Source organism: Drosophila willistoni, assembly GCF_018902025.1.
Source record: "Drosophila willistoni isolate 14030-0811.24 chromosome XR unlocalized genomic scaffold, UCI_dwil_1.1 Seg144, whole genome shotgun sequence".
Lineage (NCBI taxonomy): Eukaryota > Metazoa > Arthropoda > Insecta > Diptera > Drosophilidae > Drosophila > Drosophila willistoni.
The window spans coordinates 2,254,515-2,278,957 of NW_025814057.1; the positions used below are offsets into that span (position 1 = coordinate 2,254,515).

General features: G+C 39.8%; 10 protein-coding genes across 14 annotated transcripts; 6 read left to right on the forward strand and 4 right to left on the reverse strand.

The window, feature by feature from the left end:
* Positions 1 to 241: 241 nt before the first annotated feature.
* On the reverse strand, positions 242 to 5,929 carry LOC6639270 (geranylgeranyl pyrophosphate synthase). Of its 2 annotated transcripts, none has more exons than XM_023181571.2 (7): positions 5,624 to 5,929; positions 5,298 to 5,452; positions 2,401 to 2,509; positions 2,073 to 2,333; positions 1,911 to 2,013; positions 1,697 to 1,824; positions 242 to 1,607 (listed from the first exon to the last, which is right to left on the reverse strand). In XM_023181571.2, the coding sequence occupies exons 1-7, from the start codon at positions 5,735 to 5,737 to the stop codon at positions 1,380 to 1,382; spliced, it is 1,098 nt and encodes a 365-aa protein (XP_023037339.1). In that variant the 5' UTR covers positions 5,738 to 5,929; the 3' UTR covers positions 242 to 1,379. The 2 variants fall into 2 exon arrangements, with proteins under 2 accessions (XP_023037339.1, XP_002062417.2); XM_002062381.4 differs by having other exon boundaries at positions 2,401 to 2,545; positions 5,624 to 5,928.
* A 146-nt stretch (positions 5,930 to 6,075) lies between these two features.
* On the forward strand, positions 6,076 to 6,890 carry LOC6639269 (signal recognition particle 19 kDa protein). The gene is made up of 2 exons (XM_002062380.4): positions 6,076 to 6,248; positions 6,321 to 6,890. The coding sequence occupies exons 1-2, from the start codon at positions 6,184 to 6,186 to the stop codon at positions 6,754 to 6,756; spliced, it is 501 nt and encodes a 166-aa protein (XP_002062416.1). The 5' UTR covers positions 6,076 to 6,183; the 3' UTR covers positions 6,757 to 6,890.
* Positions 6,891 to 7,207: 317 nt separating this feature from the next.
* LOC6639268 lies at positions 7,208 to 8,687 on the forward strand. The gene has a single exon (XM_002062379.4). It carries the CDS (start codon positions 7,326 to 7,328, stop codon positions 8,541 to 8,543), a length of 1,218 nt encoding a protein of 405 aa, XP_002062415.2. The 5' UTR covers positions 7,208 to 7,325; the 3' UTR covers positions 8,544 to 8,687.
* Positions 8,688 to 8,923: 236 nt separating this feature from the next.
* Positions 8,924 to 12,477, forward strand: LOC6639267 (major facilitator superfamily domain-containing protein 8). 4 transcript variants are annotated; one of them, XM_047012239.1, is made up of 6 exons: positions 8,924 to 8,962; positions 10,241 to 10,673; positions 10,748 to 11,254; positions 11,337 to 11,488; positions 11,550 to 12,155; positions 12,227 to 12,477. In XM_047012239.1, exons 2-6 carry the CDS (start codon positions 10,479 to 10,481, stop codon positions 12,375 to 12,377), a joined length of 1,611 nt encoding a protein of 536 aa, XP_046868195.1. In that variant the 5' UTR covers positions 8,924 to 8,962; positions 10,241 to 10,478; the 3' UTR covers positions 12,378 to 12,477. The 4 variants fall into 4 exon arrangements, with proteins under 4 accessions (XP_046868195.1, XP_002062414.1, XP_046868194.1 ...); XM_002062378.4 differs by lacking the exon at positions 8,924 to 8,962 and adding an exon at positions 9,016 to 9,032; XM_047012238.1 differs by lacking the exon at positions 8,924 to 8,962 and having other exon boundaries at positions 10,147 to 10,673.
* Positions 12,478 to 12,497: 20 nt separating this feature from the next.
* Positions 12,498 to 15,363, reverse strand: LOC26529823 (RNA-binding protein lark). The gene is made up of 4 exons (XM_015179183.3): positions 15,235 to 15,363; positions 13,745 to 14,868; positions 13,246 to 13,469; positions 12,498 to 13,172 (listed from the first exon to the last, which is right to left on the reverse strand). The coding sequence occupies exons 2-4, from the start codon at positions 14,462 to 14,464 to the stop codon at positions 13,055 to 13,057; spliced, it is 1,062 nt and encodes a 353-aa protein (XP_015034669.1). The 5' UTR covers positions 14,465 to 14,868; positions 15,235 to 15,363; the 3' UTR covers positions 12,498 to 13,054.
* A 322-nt stretch (positions 15,364 to 15,685) lies between these two features.
* LOC26528978 (N-acetyltransferase eco) lies at positions 15,686 to 18,855 on the forward strand. The gene is made up of 2 exons (XM_015179133.3): positions 15,686 to 18,356; positions 18,436 to 18,855. Exons 1-2 carry the CDS (start codon positions 15,811 to 15,813, stop codon positions 18,638 to 18,640), a joined length of 2,751 nt encoding a protein of 916 aa, XP_015034619.2. The 5' UTR covers positions 15,686 to 15,810; the 3' UTR covers positions 18,641 to 18,855.
* A 133-nt stretch (positions 18,856 to 18,988) lies between these two features.
* Positions 18,989 to 19,953, forward strand: LOC6639166. Its single transcript, XM_002062376.3, has 3 exons — positions 18,989 to 19,152; positions 19,309 to 19,689; positions 19,759 to 19,953. The coding sequence occupies exons 2-3, from the start codon at positions 19,396 to 19,398 to the stop codon at positions 19,951 to 19,953; spliced, it is 489 nt and encodes a 162-aa protein (XP_002062412.1). The 5' UTR covers positions 18,989 to 19,152; positions 19,309 to 19,395.
* An 8-nt stretch (positions 19,954 to 19,961) lies between these two features.
* On the forward strand, positions 19,962 to 20,551 carry LOC26529355. The gene has a single exon (XM_023179513.2). It carries the CDS (start codon positions 19,962 to 19,964, stop codon positions 20,133 to 20,135), a length of 174 nt encoding a protein of 57 aa, XP_023035281.1. The 3' UTR covers positions 20,136 to 20,551.
* On the reverse strand, positions 20,543 to 21,483 carry LOC124460731. The gene is made up of 3 exons (XM_047012240.1): positions 21,139 to 21,483; positions 20,739 to 21,078; positions 20,543 to 20,667 (listed from the first exon to the last, which is right to left on the reverse strand). The coding sequence occupies exons 1-3, from the start codon at positions 21,243 to 21,245 to the stop codon at positions 20,563 to 20,565; spliced, it is 552 nt and encodes a 183-aa protein (XP_046868196.1). The 5' UTR covers positions 21,246 to 21,483; the 3' UTR covers positions 20,543 to 20,562.
* A 426-nt stretch (positions 21,484 to 21,909) lies between these two features.
* LOC6639165 (major facilitator superfamily domain-containing protein 1) lies at positions 21,910 to 24,329 on the reverse strand. Its single transcript, XM_002062375.4, has 2 exons — positions 24,222 to 24,329; positions 21,910 to 24,143 (listed from the first exon to the last, which is right to left on the reverse strand). The coding sequence occupies exon 2, from the start codon at positions 23,771 to 23,773 to the stop codon at positions 22,322 to 22,324; it is 1,452 nt and encodes a 483-aa protein (XP_002062411.4). The 5' UTR covers positions 23,774 to 24,143; positions 24,222 to 24,329; the 3' UTR covers positions 21,910 to 22,321.
* Between the last annotated feature and the right edge of the window lie 114 nt (positions 24,330 to 24,443).

Consider the following 24,443-nt stretch of genomic DNA (forward strand, 5'->3'; position numbering starts at 1 on the left):
GTTTTAACAATTTAAATATATATATATATTTAATAATATATATATATATTGTGTGTATATATGATTTGCTTTCAATCGTTTTTTTTTTTTTTTGCTTTTTTGTAACAATTAAAATGGAACAACAATTAGTTTGATCAAAAAGGAAGTGTCGAATAAGAAGAGAGCTTTCTTAAGATCGTAGAAAAAATTACATTTAGAAATTTGCAAGAAATAAAACAAAAAACATTTTATTATTAACCCGCCACTTCGTTTACAATTATATGTATTTAATGTGTTTTGTTTTTGATGGCTTGAGTCCGATTCACAATCAACAAATTTTACACAATTTCTTTTTCTTTTCATTTTTCAATTAAATAGATAAAAGTACAGATAAATTAGTTATAAAGATCAAAAGTATTTACATATAGTCGACAGATAAATACAACGAATTGAACCTCTAAATACTTATTCAAAATAAAAACGAGAAATACTATTAATCAGTAATCATTAATTCTAAATTAGATTTTCCATTATGTTTTCTAATCAGTTAAGTAAATTTATGTTCATTCTAATATATAGGCTTACTATATACCTATACTTTATATATAATCCATTTCTAAGTAATTATTTGCCGACTTGGTTATTGATCTGAGGGCCTGAAGGTATTTCAACCAATATTTATATAATTATTTTCATTAATTTTTAGCAAAGTTTTCGAGAAAAGTAAAACTAAAACAAACTTATTGTTGTGACTGTGGCACGGCTCAAGCCAAAAGGGAAAAAAGAGAAGGGTAACCAAAACCTGCTTAAAATATTCCACCACTGTTTACTTAAATTATATGAAAATACACCTTTTTTTTAAAAAAATAATATGAACTACTTAATGTTTTGAGATTTGTACACCAAAAATAATTTTAAAAAAGTTTTTTAAACCAATTTGTGGCCTTATTTAACCATTACTCTATATTATGTATGTGTGTATAAGCTTGGCTTATATCGCTTAACTTTTTGCTTAACAATGCGCGGTTTTGGTTTTTGTTTTTGTTTGTTTTTTTTTTTTTTTCTGGTTGTAAGGCTGCTGTTGGTTAGGTTTCTATATGAGTCAAAGAAGGATATTTGCTTCTTCGAGTTGTTGTTGTTGTTGTAGTTAGTTAGTTAGTTAAGATAAGTGGTAAATTGGAACATAAACATAAATCTTAAAAGATTTTCAATTTTTGCAAAAAATGCCACAATGGGGCACTCAGGCAGGCGGCATTAGTTGTTCGCGATTTTCTTGTTGTTGTTGTTGTTGTTAGTTTTGGTGCTGCGGAAGCCTGAGGTCGAGAATTTACAGCAAAAGAGGTGGCAACAGCAGCAGCGGCGGCAATTCACAATTCCTCCCTCTTTTGCCTCTTTGGCTGTTAATTGCAATTTAATGTATTCTGATTGGGGCTAACGATACGATTTGTTGCTGTTGTTGTTGATCCTGTTGTCGTTGTTAGTGGTGATGGTGATGATGGACTTGTTGCCTGCATATTATTATGATTGATTTGATTCGATTGATTGATGCTGACTGTATCGCTAGTTTTCCATGACAATAGCTTATTCAAAAGCCGATCCATATAGGGATTGCCCCCTAAACGTGTAACCTGCGGGGAATAACATCGTTAGAACATTAGAGCCCAAAAACAAAAACAAAACTAGATCCTAAGCAATGGGCATAGAGACCACTACTTACCTCCGCCCTGGCCTCGGCATCTAGGGACTCAAGCACCTTGCGTGTATACTGAAAACTGCCTAGTTTTTCCAGCAAACTAATACAGTACTTCTTGACCTCAATGTCGTGCGTGCGTTGCCTCAATATATCTAACAAGGAGAATATATATATTAATAGTAGTTGTAGTAGTTAATGACTTCTCTGAAGGAGGTCAAGAGGAAGAAGAAGAACTTACGTAAAACCTGTTTGTCCTGTTTCTGTGAACGCACTGCATGTATGACTGGAAAACCAAATTTTCCCTCTGTCAAATCTTCGGCAAAACTTTTATTTTCCGTGTACTGCAAAACATACACACATATATAGACAAGATAATCCAAATATTGCAAAAGATTTTTACCTCTTTTAAACTCAAATTACAATAATCATCACGAATTTGAAAATATAAACCCAATATGGCAGTTAACTTGGAATAATCTTCTTTATTACTGCTAAATAGTTGCATCAGACGTATAGCCAGCATAAATAAACCGCCAGTTTTACGAACAGTCATCAATTTATAATCCGATTCGGAGGGACATGTGAAGCTATCACGCCAATATATCTCCATGCCTTGTCCACGATGTAGTTCCAATAATTGTTCCGTATACACACGAGTTGCCTGGATATTATTTCAATTGAATTCTGTACATCTTTGTGGTATATATTAAATGTGATTGTGAATTTACCTCGGGATGTCCCAATTGTTGCACTTTCTCGAGGGCCAAGAACAAGGCATAGTTAGCTGCATTTATCGTACTGGCCACACCGTAAATTGAATGGGCCACAGGTACACCTCTGCGAAGTATTGAATTGTCTTCAATATCATCAATGCTGGAAAGTTAGGGGGTGTTAGATAGAACACAAAATCTATGCATATAGATATAGGTGTATACATATAACATTCAAGTTGTCACTTCTATATTAACTAGCATGCCAATTAAGCTAATCTAGATAGAGCTGCATGCTTGCATTCAAATGTAAATTTTGAGAAACTTAGTCCTCAGTATTTGGAAAGTGTTAAATGTATTTGTAAAGTTTCGTAATAAATAAAGGCAAGTTCCTATCTTGTCAAACAGTTGCCGAAACGTTTCTGTCTCTCTGTCGCCTATAGATGTATAATAAATTTTTATGTACATATGCTTTATAAATATAAATTAAAGCCTTTCCTCTACCTCCTCCGCCTCACCACACATTCACTTTATGGGTTCTCTGTCTATTTAGTGCCTTTTCATCGCTTCAATAACTGGATATGCCCATTGGCAAGGCAAACTGGCCCGACATTTGCGTAATTAAAAAATGTTTGCGCTCCGCTAAAGCCCATCCTCTGCCCCCTGCCCCTCTCCTCCTCCTGCTTCACTACTGAGCTCATTGAAAGGGAATTGAGCTGGGTGGTTGGTGGGAAGGGGGGTGCGAAAAGCAGGGCCACAAGGCCCACTGACTGAGAGAATGTGTGGGCGTTGATGCGAGAAGAACGAACGCACAAAGGGAGCCGCCACTGCTGCTGCTGCTGCTGCTGCTGTTGATGATGATAAAAATAGTGGCAAGAGTTGTGACAAGCCTGAGACTGACTAAATGACAATGGGCATAAGTGCATGGAAAAAAGGACAAGGCGTCAGTTGGCGGGACGCCTGAGGTGGGGGGGAGCAAAGAAAGGATAGTTGTAAAACTAAGTTTTTTAGTCGATATGAAAATGCATTAGAAAAAAACATCATCATCATGGGAGAGCTGCCAACAGGAACAAAGAAAAGGATTTGCCCAAAAGAAGGACACATTTCTTTTCGTTATTTTCTCAGCATTTGCATTTGCATTTGCATTGAGAAAAATCAAGGCGACAGACAAGTCCAGCAGCAGGTGGGGGAAGGGGCGGGGGGAGAGTCCTCCTGAATAGTTCTGATTAGCCAATTGTCTGGCGACTTTAATTGAAAAGCCTTAGATTCGCTTCAATTGGTCTCCAGTCAAAAAGTTGAATTCTCCAATGAATCAGAAAAATCTGAAATAATTTATGCAATTTCATTTACCCAAATGAAATACCCTCTCAATAAGCCTAGAGAGTTCAATTGAGTATATTCAGCAGATTGAAATTAATTGATTACTCTTTGCCCAAAGGGGAAGTTAATCATCAATCGAATTTGTTCATAAATTGCAAAATGACTAAAATAGTTGTAATACAAATTCCTAATTCATAACATGAAATGGAAAATTTCCACAGTTGTGTTTTTTTTTTTCTTCTCCTGTTAATTAGTTAAATAACAAAACAATTGTTTAATTTTGTAGTTACATGTTTTGTTCATCTAAGCAATGGGTATATAAAAGTCGTAGCTGAACAAATAATTTTCCAAAATTTTTCACAAACAGAATGAGAGAGAGAGAAGTTTAACCAAAAATTTGTTTGCAAAGAAATTCAATTGAAATTTATTACAAAAAAAACACAAAACAAAACTGCGGGCTCATGATGATGAAATTTCTTTTTTGAAATTGATTTGAGTATACAATACAAAACACAGTCAATATATGGGCCGAACAAGGTCAAAAATGTAAGATAAAGTGGTGAGGTGAGGTGAGGTGAGTCATACATAGAACGAAATTTGCTGCTCATCTTTTTCGACTAATTATGTATACTAGAGCGAACGACCCAACCATTAACTACCATATGGATAGCCTCTATTCATTCGATTATTATTTTTTCATTTCAATCATAATTTTGATTGGACACATTGACACAAATTCGTCCATAAGTTAAATTGTTTTTCGTCTGTTTGTTTTGTTTTCTGTGATAAGCTAACCCAAAGATTAGATACAAGCCCCTCTCCAAAAGAAAAAAGAAACAAAGACTAAAATTTACATTTCCAGCTAAAAATCTACACAAACAAAAGCGGAACCGAAAATCGTTAAATGGATAGGTGTGTGGAAAGGTGTGAGGTGAGATACAACAGATGAGCAAAAAGACGGGCATAAGGTAAACATTGAAAATAACGAGAGCAGCAGGGTTAACAAATTTCAAGAATCCGAATGGTGAAAGATTTCATTAAGGGTATATGCAACAACTAGAAGGTCAGAAACAAATCCAAACCTCAACATATATTCTAAAAACTTAAGGCAAGTTCAAGAATTATTTATTAAATTTTAGCAGATTCTAAAAAACCGAATTGTTACCTGTTTTTGTATTATAAGCAAGTGCAAGTTAATAACTAATTTGTTTGAATGTTTAAATTTCTGTAAATTTTGTCTAAAATCAATATTTTCAATATCGGTCATGACTAAGTCTAGATTTTAGTGTTTAGTTTAATAAAGTTTTTGTTTCTTGTTTATGTTGGATGACTTCTAGGGAAATTTAACACATTTTTAGATAAACAAATTCTGAAAAAGACCTTTTTTCGAGTGTTTGTATATGTATATATCCTCTTTAAATAGAGTATAAACAAAATCAGAAAGCAGCATACAATCACGTACTACACACACACACACACACATAAAGAGTTATAAACAGAAACATGATTAATGCCTAAATTAGGTATCGACAACTAGATGTAAATACATACACACATATAGAAATATATTCATATTTTAATGATTAAATACTTACAGCAAACTGGAATTATGCAGCATTTGGACAATGTCGCCAATTTGCGTCAACATTTCGGCCGGTATAAGCAACCAGTGATTGAAGGCCAAGGCCAATTCCGAACGAAATTGTTTGCCAGGAATTTCTTGGATATACGAAAAGGGCTGCAAAAGTATCTGTATGGCCGATGATAATAATGATGAGAGGGGGGGTAACAGATTGAAGGTGACATGTAAATAAAGCGCAAGGAATAATGAAGTGGTTAGGGGAGTTGGAGTTTTGAGAAATGTCAAAGTTCATTTGGCTTACACACACACTGGCACTCGCACACCCACACACGCACTTACCTCATCCTGCTCCTTTTGCGTGGATTTATCTTTGGTTTTCTGCAATATGCTATTCAGTTCGTCCATTGTTGTGACTGGGGATCTGGCCTTTATTAGTGAGGGGGGTGGAAACATAAGTTGTTGACGGTGTGGTGGTGGTGATGATTGGGACGGGTACTTTCAGGGGGGGGATATTGTTAGTGTTAGCCCTCGAAAACACACGCGTGACTAGAATTCCGTATTGTTTGGTTTTATTTCTCCGAGTCGCGGCACTTTGTCCGTTGCGTGCTAAGTCGCCGCGCTTCAGTTAAAGAACAAAAACAGATGTTCGACGGAGATATATATATATATATAGTTTCAAGTAGAGGTGGGCAAAACAATCGAATCTAAATATCGATTTCAGCGATTGTTTACACTATCATCGAGAGCTTATCAGCTGTTCTCCCCATTCGATAACATTTACAAAAACCCGTTTGCCACATCTCTAATCCATGCCTGCGTGGAACTGTCAATATTTTTGTGTTAATATTTACTCAAATCCGTGGAATTTGATCAAATTTAAATTAAATCAGAGATAAAAAATGGCCGCTTCACCACCAGTGCGCACCAATTGGAATCCCAATAAGACACATAACGAAGTGGAACGGTAAATATAGCAGAAACCACCAAAAACCAAGTTATTTAAATTTCCATCTCACCTGATTTTACTTTCCCCTAGATGGATTTGCCTCTATCCGGCCTATATCAATAGCAAAAAGACCCGCCAGGAGGGGCGACGTCTACCCAAGGAGAATTGTGTAGAGAATCCCACCTATATGGAAATGCGCGATGTTCTGTCGGTGGCCAATATGCATTTTGTTGTCGAGAATAAGCAATATTGTCGGGAGAAGAGCAGGGAATTGCAATTCCGTGGCCGTGTTCGCGTCCAGCTGCGCAATGCCGATGGCACGCTGTACAACAATGAGTTTCCCACACGTGAGGCCATAATGCTTCATGTGGCCAGCAAAATACCCCAGCTCAAGACGCGCCAGAACAAGCCAGGCGGAGAAGGCAGCGGTGCCGCCCATCATCAGCAGTCTCAGCAGCAATCTGGTGGCACAGCCGGCGCCAGCGGCGGTGGTGGCGGAAAGAAGGGCAAAGGCAAACGGCGTTAAGTAGGCGTTTTCTCGTTTGTTTTCTTTTTTTTCTCTTAGTTCGGGCTTTTTTTCGTAATGTTTTTTCTAAATATTAAAGTGGGAAATATGAAATTTGATGTCCTACGGATTCTGTTAATGAAAAAGTAATCTGACCCATTTGTGTTGTTATTATTGGGGCTTTCAGATATCCACTAAAAGTCGTCTAAAATTTTCTAGAATTGTGAATAACATAGCAATTGTTTATTTTATTGACGCAATGTACTCGGAGAATGTTGAAAATGTCACGATTTGTTCAGAAATAGTTCAAAAGAATTTCGCTATGCTTAAAATGTTCAAGTTCAAGCCAAGGCCCATTGAATTGGTTCATCATCGTCATCATACGGGAAATGTTAGGGTGGAGAAACCTAGTTTTAGCTCAAGAATTGTTTCAAGATCACACAGCAGTCGGGTCAGCATAAAATTTCACCAAAAGAAAAACAGTAAACGGAAACCCGCCAGCCAGTCACGAACGAGTGTTTGTATTTTTCAGTATGTATGTTCTATAATTTCAACCAAGTCAGCAGTATAAAACCCTAGAGTCTGGCCAAATGCTTCAGTCAGAGAACAGCAGGTGCATAGCCAGCAAGATGCCGGCATCCAAATCGAGGGAACACAATCTATTTGCCTATACAGTAGCATTAATCGTAGTATGGCTGAGTATCATGAATGGATTGACTGCTGAAACTACCTCCGTATCGCCGTCGACGTCGAGTAACCGACCCTCTGATCCCGTGATGAAGCCGGAGCAGAAGCATGAGCGGAATTGTAAGGCATTGTGCGAACATTGCGGCTGCTTGGGCTTCTATTGTGGCGAGGAGTGTCTATGTGAATGTAATAATGAGAATTCCGATACGGAATGCATCAAGACAATGCAAACGAATGCTCGCACTTTGAATACTCCCTTTGAAATACTGATCCAAGGACCAAGCAGCAATCGGTTTGTACGCAATGCTGAGCAATTTGATCAGAAGAAAACCATGGAGGCTCGCTTCAAGACCCCAAGGAATCGCCGTTCCACCATTACCATATATAAGCCACTGAAAGGTTTGGCCCTATTGGCCAATGCTGTGGAAATACCTTCGGCCAAGAAATCGGATGCTGTACGTCATAAACGTTCAGTGGATCATTTGGAATGGTTTAATGACTTTGCCAACACATTGGTGCGTCCTTCGCCGCTAGGAACGAGGGCGCAGAGGCAATTGGAAGCCAAACCCGCCGCCGTGGAGCCCGTTTTACCTCTGACCCGTCGCGAACCATGGTTTTTGGAGAAGAATCCGCCTACTTTAACACGTCCGGCACCATTTAAGTCCAAATCCCGCAAATCAAAGAAGTCTTCGCGTAGAATTACCAAAGTGTCCTCCATTGAGGATGATTCGCCTCATCCTCAAAAGACGCCGGAACGTGAGATTCGTCCCCTGCGTGATGCCCTAGAGGTTGTGGAGCGTATTCCCCGTGTCCTCCAGGATACGGTCAGTCATTTGGCCTCCGATAACAATGCTGGCGATGTCTTCAGTTTGAATATTATGAACGATGTTTATCCGTCCAAGGCCACGTCACGCAGAAAGGAGTCTCCCCAGAAGTCTCGTCGGCCTGGTCGATGGGATATTTCGTTTGAACCGAGCCGGACCAAGGCCCCATTGGTGTCGGCTCCAGCAGCAACACCAGCACCGCCTGCACCGCTGCTACCCCAAAGAGGCATTTTGAACCTGCCTTGGCTGCGTCAGCGTCGCCTGAGACGTCTCCAGCAGCAGCGCCAGAACAATTAGGTGGAAGATTTTCTTTTTGCATTTTAATTTGTTGTATATTTTTAAGATTTTTAATGAGATCAATTACATTTTGTTTACATATAAAATGCATAACACTCAGTTCCAATTTGTTGCACCAATGCAGAAACTGATGTATTAAATTTATTTAAACACTTTATTTTAACATGGCGGCATTATCAAGGACCAAACGACTGAGCAACGGAAATTTTTGAAATTTACAAAAAGTATATGTCTTGAATTCGCTTCAATCACATGCGCCAACAGATCGGTTATGAAACTTCAATTCGCTGCGCTTATTCGATCAATTATGTTAATGTTAACAGAGTCTGTTAAGTACGCGGGTCTTTTGTTGTTGAATTTTTCTCGCGTTAACAGGTAGTTTAATACGCTGCTGCTGCTCTTATTATCATTTAGAACAGGTAGTACAATGCAATAACAACAAGAAAGAAAATAAAACGAAAAATTGGTAACAAAAAAGCATTTGACACAGTAAGCAAACATTGAGATGCCAAGCCAACAAATACACAAAACGAAAGACTTCAATTCAAAAAGAAATCATACATGAAGTACTGGATACAATTTGTAAATAAGATTTGTTGTTTATTTTGTTTTTGTTTATGTGTGTTCGTTTGTCTTTTGTGTGGTAGCAGCGATCGACAAATAATGTATATTGGTGTCAAGCACATACACACACACACACATATATATACAATGCAAAATCAAAGCAAATAGGAAAAAGTTAATTAAAATAAAACAAAAACAAAAGAGAGACAGATACATATGTATGTATGTATGCATGTGTGTACATATATACATACTATGAGTAGCCTTGGTCAACGGTCAACTTGTTGCTGCTACATTGTATACAAATATCGTAAGCTAGTGCCTTCTCTTTCTATATGTGCGTGCGTGTAGATACAATTGTGCTACTCACACACATGCAGACATACGAACCGGAAAATTTTTTAACGTCTTTGCATTTTGAAATAAAAGGTTCTTTACCCCTTTGCCTTGCACTTTGAATAATAATTGTATAAATTTTGAAAAAGTCATGCTTGATATGACATAAAAAGCGACTGAAATTCCAATCTTTACAACACTCTGATATACACTTGATTTTATTAAATACTGATAAAACGCAACAACAACAACAACAACAGATTGGTTGTGCTTCTCTCTCTCTCTTGTCTTATCCCCTTGCTGCTAGTTTCCACAAGTTATCAACTAACGGCAAATACAGTTAAGCAGACATAAATACAGGCGAGGGCGGTTTGTACAGTTATTGTCATTCGTATTGCACTTTTGAAATGTAAATTACAGACTGTTACTAACTAAGCTAATGGCTTGCTTATCTACATGGGCGTAGTAAGTGTGCGATTAGGGGGAAATAAGTGATAAGCGAGTCATTTGGGAACACAGCTGAGCGATTAGCCCGCTATCATCAGCAACCTTGAGATAGATTGTCTTTACCTGTACGATATTAACTAACTTAACTAGCTTCTTCTTGCCTTTGGTTTTAATGATTAATTTTAAATTTAATTTAATCAAACTTTTGCGTGCGCCAACTACAAAGTCTTCCCAAAGTTGGGGTCAGTTATAGTAAGCCTGATGATAAATTCAAATTCACCAAAAAACAAAATTCACATACATACACATACACAGACAGAAAATACATACAACGTGATGTCTACTTGCAGCATGTTGCAACGTGGGAGGTGTTGCTGATGAAGATGCTTGAGGAGGAGCACACCAAAGAACAAAAACAACAAGAAGACATTGACATCGACTCTCACACACACACACACACACACACACATACTGAATTTTATATGTGCGTAAGTAAGTAGATAGCCCCCGCCGCCCTTCCCCATCCATCTGTCAAGAGGCACAAGCCAAAAAAAAAAAAAAAAAAAGACAAAGAATAAACGGACAGATATGGCGCAATTGTGGGAGAAATTGCGCAGCCGTTTGGAAACCAAGAGACTGCCCGAAGATGTCGATGATGGTTTAGAGACACTGGAGCAATACCATCTAAGATGGCGCTCGGTTCGTATTATATATTTCACCATGTTCCTTATGGCCTTGGGATTTAGCATAATACTCACTGGACTATGGCCGTATCTCAATAAGGTGAGTGAGGATTCCCCTTCCGTTTTCCTTGTAACCGACACTCAATCCTCCCTCGTTGTGTCTCTCTCTTTCAGTTAGATCCCACAGCGGGAAAAGAGTTTATGGGTCTGATTGTGGCCGCCAATCCATTGGGCCAAATGATATTTAGTCCCATATTTGGCTGGTGGGGCAATAAACTGGGCACAATACGTCTGCCATTGCTTATATCGTTGGCCCTGTTCACTTTGGCCAGTGGCATATACTCATCACTGGAGCTACGCCCGGACAATGTGAAGTATTGGATGTGGGCATCACGTTTTCTAATTGGTGTCAGCTCAGCGAACATTGCCCTCTGCCGTTCATATCTATCGGCTGCAACACGTCTGACTGAGCGCACACATGCCGTGTCCATGGTGTCGCTGGCCCAAGTGTTGGGCTTCATCATTGGACCCGGTCTGCAGGCAGCTGTCACGCCGCTTGGACCCGATGGACACATCTGGCTGTGGGGTGCCATGCATTTCAATATGTACACGGCCGGCGGTTGGATCAATGTCCTGATGAGCTTGTGCAATTTCATAATGTTTATGCCAGGCATCTTTGAGGTGATGACTCCCTATCTATCTCAAAAATTTGCAGCCCCTAAAAGGATATGTGCACGAATTATGATCTTAAAACATTTTGCAGGAGCACAAAATTGCTGCCCGTGAAGTTATGGTCATGCAGGGTGGCACATCCGAAAAGGAAACCTGGAAGGGCATTAAACCCAATTATTTATCAGCTTGGACATTGATTGTGGCCTTTTTTGTATTGGTTTTCAATTTTGTCCTACTGGAAACGTAAGTTCCCTATATTGTTCTTTGTTTCTCAAACTGATTGTTTCTCTTTTTGTGGGGACAGATTGGGAACTTCATTGACAATGGATATGTTTGCCTGGTCCAATGAGGAGGCTCTTTGGTATATGGGTTTAATGATGACCACCGCGGCAATTGTTTCACTTGTGACATTTGTGCTAATTGAACCGCTATGTAAAATATTTGAGGAACGTTTTGTCCTCATCTGGGGTGGCTTCTCGTTAATGTTTTTGGGACGTGCCGTCTTCATACCCTGGGGACCGGATCCACCCAAATTGGCGCTAACCTATAATGCAAGTGCAGCAGTCAATTGGACAGAAAACGATCCCAGATTTCTGGGTTGTCCACAGGAGACACAGGAATGGTGTAGCCAGCTGCCAGCACTGACCTTAACCCAATTCATAATTGGCTTCGCTTTGACCTCGGTGGGCTATCCCATTGGTGTGACATTGATACAAACGATATTCTCCAAAGTCCTGGGACCCAGGCCACAAGGCGTTTGGATGGGCTGGATGACTGGTTCCGGTTGCTTTTCCCGTTTCATGGGTCCCGTATTTATGGGCTTTTTCTATACCAGATTGGGCACATATTGGACATTCGGTGTGACATCCATGATGATGCTCATATCAATGATATGGTTACTCTGCAGCAAGTAAGATTAATTCAAGAAAAACCATTTTTTAGTGAATGGCATTAACGCGAATTCCTTTCTCTTGGTTTTAGTCGCCTGCTAATCCCTGCATCATTTGATAAGCCAAATCCCGTAGAGCTACAGGAACTAAATAAGGATGGCTCACAATTGCTTATACCATCAACCACCAAAGGGACAAAGAGCATAAGCATTGTGCCCGCCAGCAGCAGCGGCTCATCATAGCATTAGGACTCGAGTTCATTTCCCTTATGTACTTACATATAAACTGCCTTAAAAAAAACCTTGTGAAGAGACTTTAATATAGACTTTAGCTTTTACTCTATATGGATAAAGAAAAAACTATTTTTGTTATTTACGAATTATTACATTTTATTGGTATCCACAAAATAGTGTAGTATAGAGTGTGTGTGTGTGTGTGAGTGTGGGTGTCTATTCCCAATCTCCTCCTTTAACCACAAAAGTTGTTAAGGTCTTGGCCCGTATTAAATCGGAATACGCGGTTCAGTCAAAACAATGATAAAAAAAAATAAAAAAAAGGATATCTATGGTGTCAGTTGTCCGTTTGTGTGTGTGTGTGTGTGTGTGTGTGTAAAAAGGTTCTTAAGAAAGGCAACAGGCTCAGTAGTTGCTGTTGTTAAAGCCGAAGTCGATGACGTCGACGATATTGCTCTTTTTGCTGGCGACCAACAGAGGAACCAATATGTCGATGAATGTGCTCCTCCTCTTTTGTTGAAAGTTGCACAATTGTTGTTGTTTTTGTTGTTGTTATTGCTGTTACTTATAATGCTGCTGTTATTGCTGTTGTGTGAAAAGTGAATTGTTGTCACTAGTTCTGCTGCTGCTGTTGGTGTTGTTGTTGTTGTTGTTGCTCATCTGCTGCCATAATAGTAAACTTCATCTCAGTAGGGCGCATAACGACGCCCAGGCGGCGATGGACCGCGCATTCCACGTGACGAGATCATACGATCATCAAAGGAATCACGACTGAAATCCTCATACCCATGTGGTGTGGGTGAACTATATGGGCAAAAAACGGGGTAAAGAGATTATGATTTTGGCTGTTAAAATGATAAAACGCATTCGATCTTACCCATAACGACTCATCCCATTGCTGCGCGGCGGCGGTGGCGACCGACGACTGAACATGGTGTCATAGCTACTTCGCGAGACACTGCACGATCGCAGAGTCGGGGGCAATGGCATTGGTTCACGTCTAATTGGAGGCGGCGGAAAATCGCGCATTCGTGCGCTTGTATAGCGACGCTCATAGAGATCGCGATCCTCGAAGCGTCGTGTATCATAGTAATCATAGTCCTAGAGGAGAGTAAAAAATTATGGTTAGGCGAGTCACACACACACATCTCGAGCAATCGTTGGCGAGGGGGATAGATCAAAAGATATATTATAGGATTATGAGGGGGATTAAGTAAAAAAAAGGTTTTTTTAAGGGAAAAATTTTCGTTCATATATATATAAATAATTATATACCTATATATATATATTTGTATGTATATATGTAGTAAGGTAGGTGGTAAGGTGTATTTATATATCATTAAGGAGTTTGTTTTTTTTTTTGTTCGGAAATTTACCCTAAAGCCATCCATAATGCGATCACGCAAAAACGGCGGCGGCGGCGGTGGCGGCGGAAACGGATCCCGACCGTACATGCGATCTCTGTAGCCTGGACCGAGAGGTGATGGCGGTTCACCACCACCACGTCCACCTCCTCCGCCTCCAGCACTGCCACCATATAAGCGCGGACATTCTTTCGACCAATGACCGGAACGTCCGCAACGATAACATTGCTCCGGATCACCCATACCCGGTTTGGGGCGCACTCGACTTGTCGATACTTGCACCTTCAATGGTTGGCCATCAACAACGCGACCGTTCAAATCCTTAATTGCATCCTGAACATCACCGACACAATCCAAATGAACGAAACCATAGTTCCGTACAATATCGCATTCCACTACCGTTCCGTATTTTTGGAACAATTCACGCACCTCCGGCGCACGCGTTTTATCGGTTAAATTTCCCACGAAGATTTTCGTCGTCGGCGTATTGGGGGCGCGTCGACTTTTGGCTGCCTCCACTTTGATTTCGTTATCGTTCAACACGTAACCGTTCAAATTTTGTATAGCGTCCCGACCTTGCTGCTCTGTCTCCATATGAACGAAGCCATAGTTTTTCACCACATCGCATTCGACAACTGTACCGTATTTGTCAAAGAGCGCCCGTAGCTCAGTGGCCTGGGTTTTCTCATCGACATTACCGATGAACAATTTGAATGTTCCGGCTCCGGGCATCGTGGATGATGCAGTTGTTGTTGGCGTTGTTGTTGCTGAGCTTGAGCCTGAGCTTGTTGTTGTTGGTGTTGTTGTTGCTGATGCAGTTGTTGCTGCTGATGTTGTTGTTGTTGTTGTTGATGATGTTGTTGCAGCGGCAGCGTTAGCGGCGGCGGCGTCAACGTTTTCCGCTGCGTTGTCTTCCACGGTTCTTTAGTTACTTGACAATTGGTGGGGAGAGAGATGTGTATGTTGGGATTCGGGGCGGGCGGAAGATATGCGGCATACGCGGCGGCGGCGGCAACGATGACGGTTGACGGTGGCGGTGGCCGTGACGGGTGCCGGTTCTACGTTGACGTGACGTCAGTTTTTGCTCGCGACGACGACAAAAAGAACAGTGTCAGAGCGCGGATACAAGGCGCGACCTCAGAGGATGAAGAAAAAGAAAGCAAATTGGTATTTTTGTTTTTTTTTCAAATAACGCCGATGTTCCTACTCCACTTTACATATTTTTCTTTTATCACTGCAATCTTTTTTTCCTACCCCTAATTCCGATGGCGTGGCTAAAAAGTCCTGGGACAAAACAGGCGTAAATGAATCCTTGGACAAAACAAAAGCATATGTACACATGCACACACTTATATAATACATACACACACACGCACACACGCACACACAAAATACAAGATGGCGTTTTGCAGTCTCACTTCGGATGCGGCGTCGACTTCAGATTGTGGAATTTATTTTTATTTTTCACTTTCGAATATGCTTCTTCTCTAGTAAAAACTTACCTGGTTTTTCCCAGTTTGTTATTTCTATTTTTTTAATCGCACTCTATGTTACAAAATTGATTTATTGTTTTCTCCTTTGTACAGATCTCCGAAAAATTGTGCGGGGGTGGTAACACTGTTTGTAAACAGTGCTGTCGGTCTGAATTCTAGCTGTTTTTTTAGATGTGGTATTCTTTGGAAAATGAAAACAAGTTCAAAATAGGGGCCATCAGAATCAAAACTAAAATTCATGAAAGTATTCAATATTTTTTTATTTTCTAGAATAAAGCAACAACCTTATTTTCAGTCTTATTTAATTTTCTGACTTTGTTTACTACTCGCCCTTGAATTATTATTATTGTACTTTACTGGCATCACTACGTGAACCACTATTTTAATGCTGCTAAAATAGGGGGTGAGAGCATCGATACTTGGCGTACTATCGAAACAACTATTTATCAACCAGGTTATCGATCGTGGTCACATCTTTAGGCACCGATCGCTTGATTTGGCACTAAAAAAAGCGGGCTTCCTCAAACATATTTTTCTAGTTTAATTGCGACTTTAAAACAGTTTTTTGCAATTGAATTAACCATTATGGACACCCCCAAGGGGAGTGGGTGGTCAACACGGATTGCCACGCCCCATTTGTCAGAACGCAAGCGACAATTGTTTCGTAGTCGCAGTGATAAACTCAACAATATTGAAGATGATGACGATATTGAAGATGCCTTGTTGGGCTTATCGCCATTAAAGCCACACCGCAGAGATATAAGAAAGGTGAATAAAAATCTCTTTATAGGTGGAGATCAGTTAACCGAGGGCCGCAGATTACGCAGTAGTTCGAGCAGTTCACCAGAGACCAACAAGGAGAACAACAAGAAAACACATGGCAAAGGAAAGGCTGCAATGGCTGGGGGTGGAGGAGAGGCAGCAGAACAGCTGCCACATTTGTTTACCAAAACAATGCGTCTCAATAGCCAAAGTGCCAACAATAGTCCACGTACCCCAAAGAGCTCGAGACGTCAAAGTGGAGTTGCAGCTAATGAGAATAATGTTGAGGCACAACAAATGTGTAACTCATCATTATCCTCGCCAAGCATTTCTTCGGATTATGCAAATCAGCTCAAAGCTATGGTTAACTGTGATTCATCATCAATCTCCTCGCCAGAATCGTCCTATGGCGTTCCAAGTGCGTCGAAACGCAGAGTTCTAAAGAGGGAACATAAATCACCACCATTGACATTGGGTAATCCGAAGAAACTAGTTGAAATGCAAGCAGAACCTGGAACATCGTGCAGCATGATCTCGCCAACATCGCCGAATGGTTCACCACAGAGTAAAATGCGTAAAACAACTCTGGAGCAAAGTATACCTACAATGGCCTTCTATTCGAAAACAAAAGCACCCAGTTCAAGACGAAATATCATTATGCGATCAGGTGGCGGTGGCAGCCTAAGAAAACGTACATCGAAAATAAGAACGTCACCGACCTCATCTCGTCCCCGTTTGGGTATCAATCGAGGGGTTAGTCACAATATTCGTAAACCAAGCACTCTTCAAGCCCGTCGTCTGCCGCCAATCCAATTGGATTATATTCTCAACTCGCTGCGCAATGAGAAACTCAAGGAAATCATCAATCAAAAGCGAGAGGAACGGGCCAAAATTGAAGAGGTCTATCAGATATTGCGATCTGCAAAGGATCCCATTAAAATGGCCAAGCCATTGAACGTAATAGAAGATGATGCCAACAATAATATGACCAACCCAGACTTCTCCGATCTGAGTGAAGATGAGCAGCTACAGCAAGATGATGATGATGATAATGATTTTGATATGATCGAGTTGGAACCAATTATACCCATAATAAAGCATCAGCCAATGTCAATCATCTCAAGTGAACCATCGTCAGGTGATCGTGATCAATTGGGCAAACGTAAATTTTTCAAATCCGGACGTAAGAGTCAAACTCATATGGAAGTCCGTATTACCGATCATATAAGAGCCAGTGTGAATCATGGTAAAATCGAATTGATCCGTAAACCTCCAAAGAAGCCGCGTAGATTGCGGGTCAAGTCATCAACCATATTCTCCGCCGAGCAGGCCACTGTGGATGCAATTTTAAAGAATTTGGATGAATCCGTTCTTGATGATATTGTCGAAGCATCCCCCTCCGCCGAGGAGCCGATCGTTAGATCAGCATCGGTCCCATTGCCAGATACAGTAAGCAATGCTGAGTCAGAGGAGCTTTACGAAAATCTCGTTTGTGATTTTCAAGCAATGGTCGATCCTTTTGCCTCATTTCGTCTACGTTTGCCTTACAATACTCAGGATCCGGAATTGATTGAGCAACAGCAAATTCTATTGGAGTTTCTTATAAGCAATAATATTTGTACTGAAGAAAACTTCAAAATATTCATTGCCGAGCCGGATACTCATAAGGTTGAAGCCAATAGAATTGTCGACGAGCTTTATACGATTATAAATGCCGAAGAAGCTCCGCCGGAAGCTCTAACTATAGCTGAAGTGTCCGTATCAAATCCTGTCACTTCGGTGGCTTCCTCGGAAAAACTCTTTCCCATCTTTAACCAAAATTTGCAGCCATTGGTGCAAAGATCCCAACGTCACAAGGCGCCTTCTGCTTCTGCGGCTGCTGCTGTCTCTAGGCAACGATTGCTATCATCTGCTGCCATTGGGTCCAATCAATATCAGATTGATGCTGGCCAAAAACAATTCGGGGCTCGTCAATGTCAACAATGCGGCTTGGTCTATACCGTGCATGAGCCCGAGGAGGAGCAATTGCATCGCGAATATCATAATTCGGTGCATATTCTGCGTTTCAAGGGTTGGATCGATGAGGATATTATTGCTGCATGTCCGGAATGGTCTAGTGATGGTCGCATAATACGTTTAAATGAACGTGCCCCAGTTGCCCGATTGCAGAGACTGCGGGATCTTCTCAAAGTTGTGGACAAAGAATTGGGCTATGCCTCATTCATTGTGCCCAAGATATTTGTGGCATTTTTCGCTGTACAAAAACAACAAATTGTGGGCCTTTGCCTGGTGCAGCCCCTCAGTGAGGCCCATCGATTCATACAAATCGATGGCATCGACTATTGTAGCGAGGAAGTCTTTGAGGCTAGGTAAGATTAGACCCCCACCCCACCTCCTCATTCCTTAATCAAAACTAACAATTTTTTTCTGTCTATATGTATTTTCCAGTTGTGGCATTTCCCGCATTTGGGTTTCGCCGTTGCAAAGACGTCAGGGCATTGCCCGTAAACTGATGCGAGCCGTGCAATGCCACACGATATTGGGCCAGGAGATTCCAGTGAATCGCATTGCCTTTGGCTCGCCAACTGATGATGGGAGGGCATTGGCTCGTTATATAACCCAGAATGATAACTTTTTAACCTTTGATCAGTGATAACCATAGATGGACAGCGAGAAAAGGGAGTTAGATAAATGGATAGAGTGGGTATTTAATTTAGTTTCTCCGACTATTGAATAGTTGGCTAAAAGAAAGATTATTTTTTGTTTTGCTTCGAAACCTGTATTAGTTTTTAAGCTATGAATTATGAGTTTTTAAGTTTAAATTGTGTGTTCAGTCATTGAAGGAAAATATATATATTTGATTTGAAATTGTGTTCATACCAATCAGAATGTAACGCCCCTATTACTGTAAAATACCGGCTTAAAATCGATACATTTCTATTGGTTTAGGTTATGGCGGCGGCATACGCGCTTCGATACCTTACCCACACCATCACTAACAAGCATCGAGTACATTTGAGCTAGGCTTTGGGCGTTGTTTTCATTTCACTTTGCAGGTGTATATTAAACAGTAAGTGTTTGGGTTAAACTAGAATTAAATAAACAATTACACAAAGCTGAATGAAACCAATTGGAATTGGCAAGACAACACATTGCAGGCAAATGGTAAGTTTTACTTTTCGACAAATGTAAGCTCTTTGGGGCGTTACTGTTTGTTTAGTGCGCCACGCCCAAAATGTGACAAAAATTACACTTTTGGTGGTTTGCTGCGTCAGCGTTTTTTTTTTTTTAATTTGAGTTGAAATCAATTAAATGTTGCAGTTAGTGGCCATTCCTTAAGGGAAACGCATAAGCTGGCATCCATTCTCACAATCTCTCATAAAGGGAACACACTGATTCCGGAGGATTATGTCCACCATCGAAGAGGAGCGTAAGGCATACGAGAAGAATCCATATTTCACTGGTCACATATACGGCAATTTCTCGCCGTTTTATGTGACAATTGCCATTTGCACAGTTGTCTTGGGCACAATTATTATATTGAACATTATTTTGGGTTGCTGTTCCAAGCATCGCAAATATTGGCAGGACAGACATACTGGCAATCGTTGGCTTGTCTCCATTTGGTCAGCCACACCGCATAAGCAGCCGCCGCTAGATTTTACAGAATTGAAAGACGCTTCCTATTTCCAGAAGTTTCATGTAAGTTTCATTTATAAAAGAGAGAGAGATGTGGAAATTTGTATTAATTCACCATTTTTGTTGCTGCAGCCCACAACCCATCAGCAAGTGTTTCCCACTAGCGAAAACGACAACGAACTTGTCATTGGCATTGACGAGTTGGAGCCCGTGCATTCTTCTTCGCATCAGCATCAACGTCCGCCCCGCCCCGAGGGTCGAACTCTGCATCAACAGCGTCAGCGTGGGGAATACGTAGAGTTGCAGAAACGAGAAAGCGACATTTAAACAAAAAAATGGCCCTATATTTTCTATATCCCGCTGTGGCTGCTCTGGCCCTATTCATTGTCGGTGTCATTATCATAATGTTGCGTTATGGTCCACGTTTGTGTGGCCTGCGACATCATGCTCTGCCCGACAATCATGATTTGAGGGAGAAAACCTATGAGCATGAGATAAGCTATGCATAATTCATTATTCTCATTCTTTTATCAATTACCACTAACGTGTCTCTCTTTCCTAACCCCTTTAAATGCTAAGCCTTTACTAACAATTCAATATTGCACTTTAAATGGCAGTACAAATATTTCCATTACCATTACATTCCCCCATTGACCAAAATGTGCCTTTACATAATGTAACTCATGCCGTCCAATCTGATGTGTCTCGTATTAGTTTAGTAAGTAATGCTGCATTTAAAGCACTTTATATATACATGATCTATACATTGATCTAATTGTCGCAGTCCGAATATCAAAATTCTAAACTATCAATACAAACTCCATACATTTGTATTTTGCCTTATACATATTTAAATTTATATATACAATATATATTCTATTCACACAACTTTGTCCAAATAAACGAAAACTTTTTTGAAACACAATTATATATTTATTAGTTTTTTTTGACTCGCTGCGAGTTTTCAATTTGACATATACGTATCAACTTATACAAATTCTCTTCGCAAGTCATAGTGGATTTGATATCATTGAGCATAGTCTATACGGAAATAAGCAATTTTCAAACCTCTCTTTCGATACAATAGGGAATTCCATAAATTAATTACTTACTATAAAAATTTTTGATGCCAAATTATTATTTTCAATCTGATTAGCGATTTTATATATTTCTACAACAATATTGGGTGGCAAGCCCTTGTCGACCATGTCACTCAAGGCTCTAGAACTTTTGTCGATCATAAAGGAAACCATATACTTATGGCTTATATAGAGTAAAGACTTGACCGTTTCATAATCCAACTGATCCATGGCAGGGCCACCTGCTTCACAATAAAGGTAATCAATGAAATTTTCAAATGCATCGGCAGGAGCATCCATAATGGGAATAGGTGCGTTATTATTTGCCTCTTTAAAATCTCCCAAGAACATGCCCTCGAATACTGGCGAAGCGCTAGGGATTGCGAAAAATCAGACACATATAAATTTTGAATTGACATATTTATGAACTTACCATATTAATATACATTTGTGACATTTAATAACAATCGTCTTGCCATCAGAATCCGTCAATTCAAAACTACAATCCGAGAGGAGTCCGGATTTTCGCAAGTAGTTCATACGTTCTAATTGTTTATTATGTTGCCAGGGTTACTGGGGTTCCATTTCGACTTAAAATAAATTATAAATGAGTGCCCAATAATTTCTAACCTGCACGCAAGAACTATTTCCAAGTTTAAATTGGGAATTACAAAGCTTTGTACTGTCGGTTGGTTTATTTCAAAAAACGGTGTTAACGGTGTTGCCAGATTTGTGAAACTACACAGAAAAGGAGTTGCTACTATGCTAACAGGTCAATGTCGCTCTGGTATCACGATCTTGTGATGAAATATATACATGTATAAAACTTACATTGTAATGTCCATTCATTTGTTTACTTATTTTCGCAGTATGAACTTCCTTTCTATTAAAATAAATGCATTCATACTAACTAACACATTATAGACATTGTTGCTAAAAAAAACCCCATTGCGTTATATAGGCATTTAGTATACAGTAAAATTATTAAATTATTCAGACTCCAAATTTAATGGGTACCTGTTTTTGTATTATGACGGAGCACAAACGAATCCGCTTCAAATAGTTCTATACGACTTTTAGGATCATGTAATTATAGGGATGATAATATAGATTTCAAGTTTTACTAGTTTTTTTTTTCAAATTTTATTTAACATTAATCAGTTAGATTGTTTTGTGGAACATGTACATAAAACAAAACAGTAACTGTAGTTAGATATTAATCTTTTAATTGTACAATGTATAAATTGGTCTAAAAATACATATGCGTAAAAGTAAAATTATTAAAATTTTTATAGTATTTTGATTATGTTTCTTTTTTTGTTTTTTTTTTATAATATTTTTTAATCATAAAATGAATTAAATTTCTTTTTTTCTCTCTATCGGAAAATAAACAATTGCAATTCGTAAATACCATCACAATACATTCTAATTATAGACATCATCACGGATAAAGATCAGATTAGATCATATCATATCGAGAACAACTTTTTGTATTCTTATATACATATATAGTTAATTAATCATAATCAATACAGAATGAAAAATAAAACCAATTCAATGCGGCTGCCCCTGTGAATCATATTCTCTCACATTCATTCGTTCATTCAAACCTCCCTCTATTCGAAATGCTGATAATGCTGAACACTAACGAACTCCGCCCGTTGCGCCGGCGTCATATTCAGATTGCCTCGTTGTTTGTTATTGTATGCCCAGATGACACCAGTGGATATCAGGGCAATGGTCAGCCAGCCAATGAAGAATAACTGCACCCACATGTGATCGCCATTGCTGTGATCGACAATAATGCCAGCGAGAATGGTGATAACGGCCAGACCGAGATTCTGTACAGATTGACAAAAGCCATAGGCAGTGCCAAGTTGATATTCTGGTATAATGAGGGCGACCAATGGCCACAAGCTGGCAGCCAGCATGGAATAGGACAGGCCCATTATAACCATTCCAATATAGGGGTTCAATTGGGTGAATGTTAGCAGGGAATGAGCCAAAATCGTTGAAATGGTCGCGCTAAAAATCCATGTGACATTCCGACCCATTTTATCAATAACGAATCCAAAGATCGGTGACGAGACTGCCGCAATGAGATAGACCAAAGAGTCAACTGTATTGGCCTGGGCCTCTGTATAATTGAATCGATCCATGAAGAATTTCTGTCCCAAGGCAATGAATGGGAAAATGGCCACATAGTACGCCACACAAATGATGGAAACCATCCAAAATGGTGGTTTAAAGGTGAAGATATCGGTTAGTTTCGGTATTTGGCCCGATGGATTATTATTCCTTTGCAGTATTCTTTCAGCCCTCTTGTCCATCCAGCCCAAAATGAGAGAGCACAGGAATGACATCACACAGGTTACAGTGGCCAGGAGTAGAACCATACCCAAGACTGTATGATTCTTGGCATTATATAAACCACTCACATAATTGTATATAGGTTGCATAACCCAAAAGTTCACAGTGCTTCCGAATCGTGCCACCGACAGCTGGAGACCAAACACCATATTCAACTCTTTACCCTTGAACCACAACACAGCATAACTATTTTGGGCCACAGCCAAGGACTCGGCTCCAATGCCAAAGATAAATCGTCCTACTATCATCAGCCAGAAGGCATCATAAATTGCTCCGGTGGCAAATAGCAATTGACCCGCCAGCAATATCACCATATATATAATAGTACCCAATCGTATGCCAAAGAGACGATCAATCAGGAAGCCACCAAGGAAGCACAGAACGACATTCGGCCATGAGTAAATGGAATAAATCAGAGTGAATTGTGTCGAACTTAAGTCCAAATCACGCTTGAAATCCGATTGTAGGGCTCCTGGACTGTCGTAGCAGAAATATGATCCAAATCCCAGCAGGCACATAAAGATCAAGGCAAGAAAGCGATGCATGGTACTTGAAGGCATACAACATCCACCCGATGGCAAGTTCAACTCATTGTCCTGCGTATTAGTTATCCTTCGTTCCTCGTCAACGTCCGTGTCCGGACCACCCGGTACCACTTGTTCATTGTCCACTATACGTTCTTCGTCCTCCCGAGCCATGATTCAGCAGCAGTTGATCGATGACCAGTGACCGTGCTGGTCCGTCGCTTTGTTAGGTCGTTGTATTACTGTTTCTGTTGTTGTTGTCGTTGTTCAGTGCTTTTTTTTTCTTTTTTTTATCGCTGATTTCTGCAAAATTGCAGTTGTATCGGGTTTACAGTGCTCACTGTGTGTGTGAGTGGTCAACTCTTTTTTTTTTTTTGCTTCCTTTTGTAGTTTTTTTTTTTTTTTGCTTTGTCTACGTTATCTGCTATGACATTTGTTTACTGTATTTACCAGCAGTCGTAGTTACCCTTTGTCTTTTCTAATGCTGCTGCTGGTGCGATGCTCTTCTTCTTCTTCTTCTGCGTTTTTGTATTGTTGTTGCGTTCTACGATTTGTGGAATTTAGATTTGTATGTAGTTGTAATTGTTACTGAGGGGTTATCACTATTTTCCACTCTACTTACACTTCAAACTAGGTTTTGTGGTGACGTCTGCACCCGCACTTTATTACTATACAAATCAAACTAAATTGATTTCAAATTTCTCTCTTCTCTGCTAATTAACAACATATTACGCACATACAGTAATAATAGTGTTGCACAATGTCACTTTCACTGATACAAGTCACTGTTAGTGATCGGAAATGAAAATCTAAATTGTGATGTGGTATGCACATAGATTGGTGT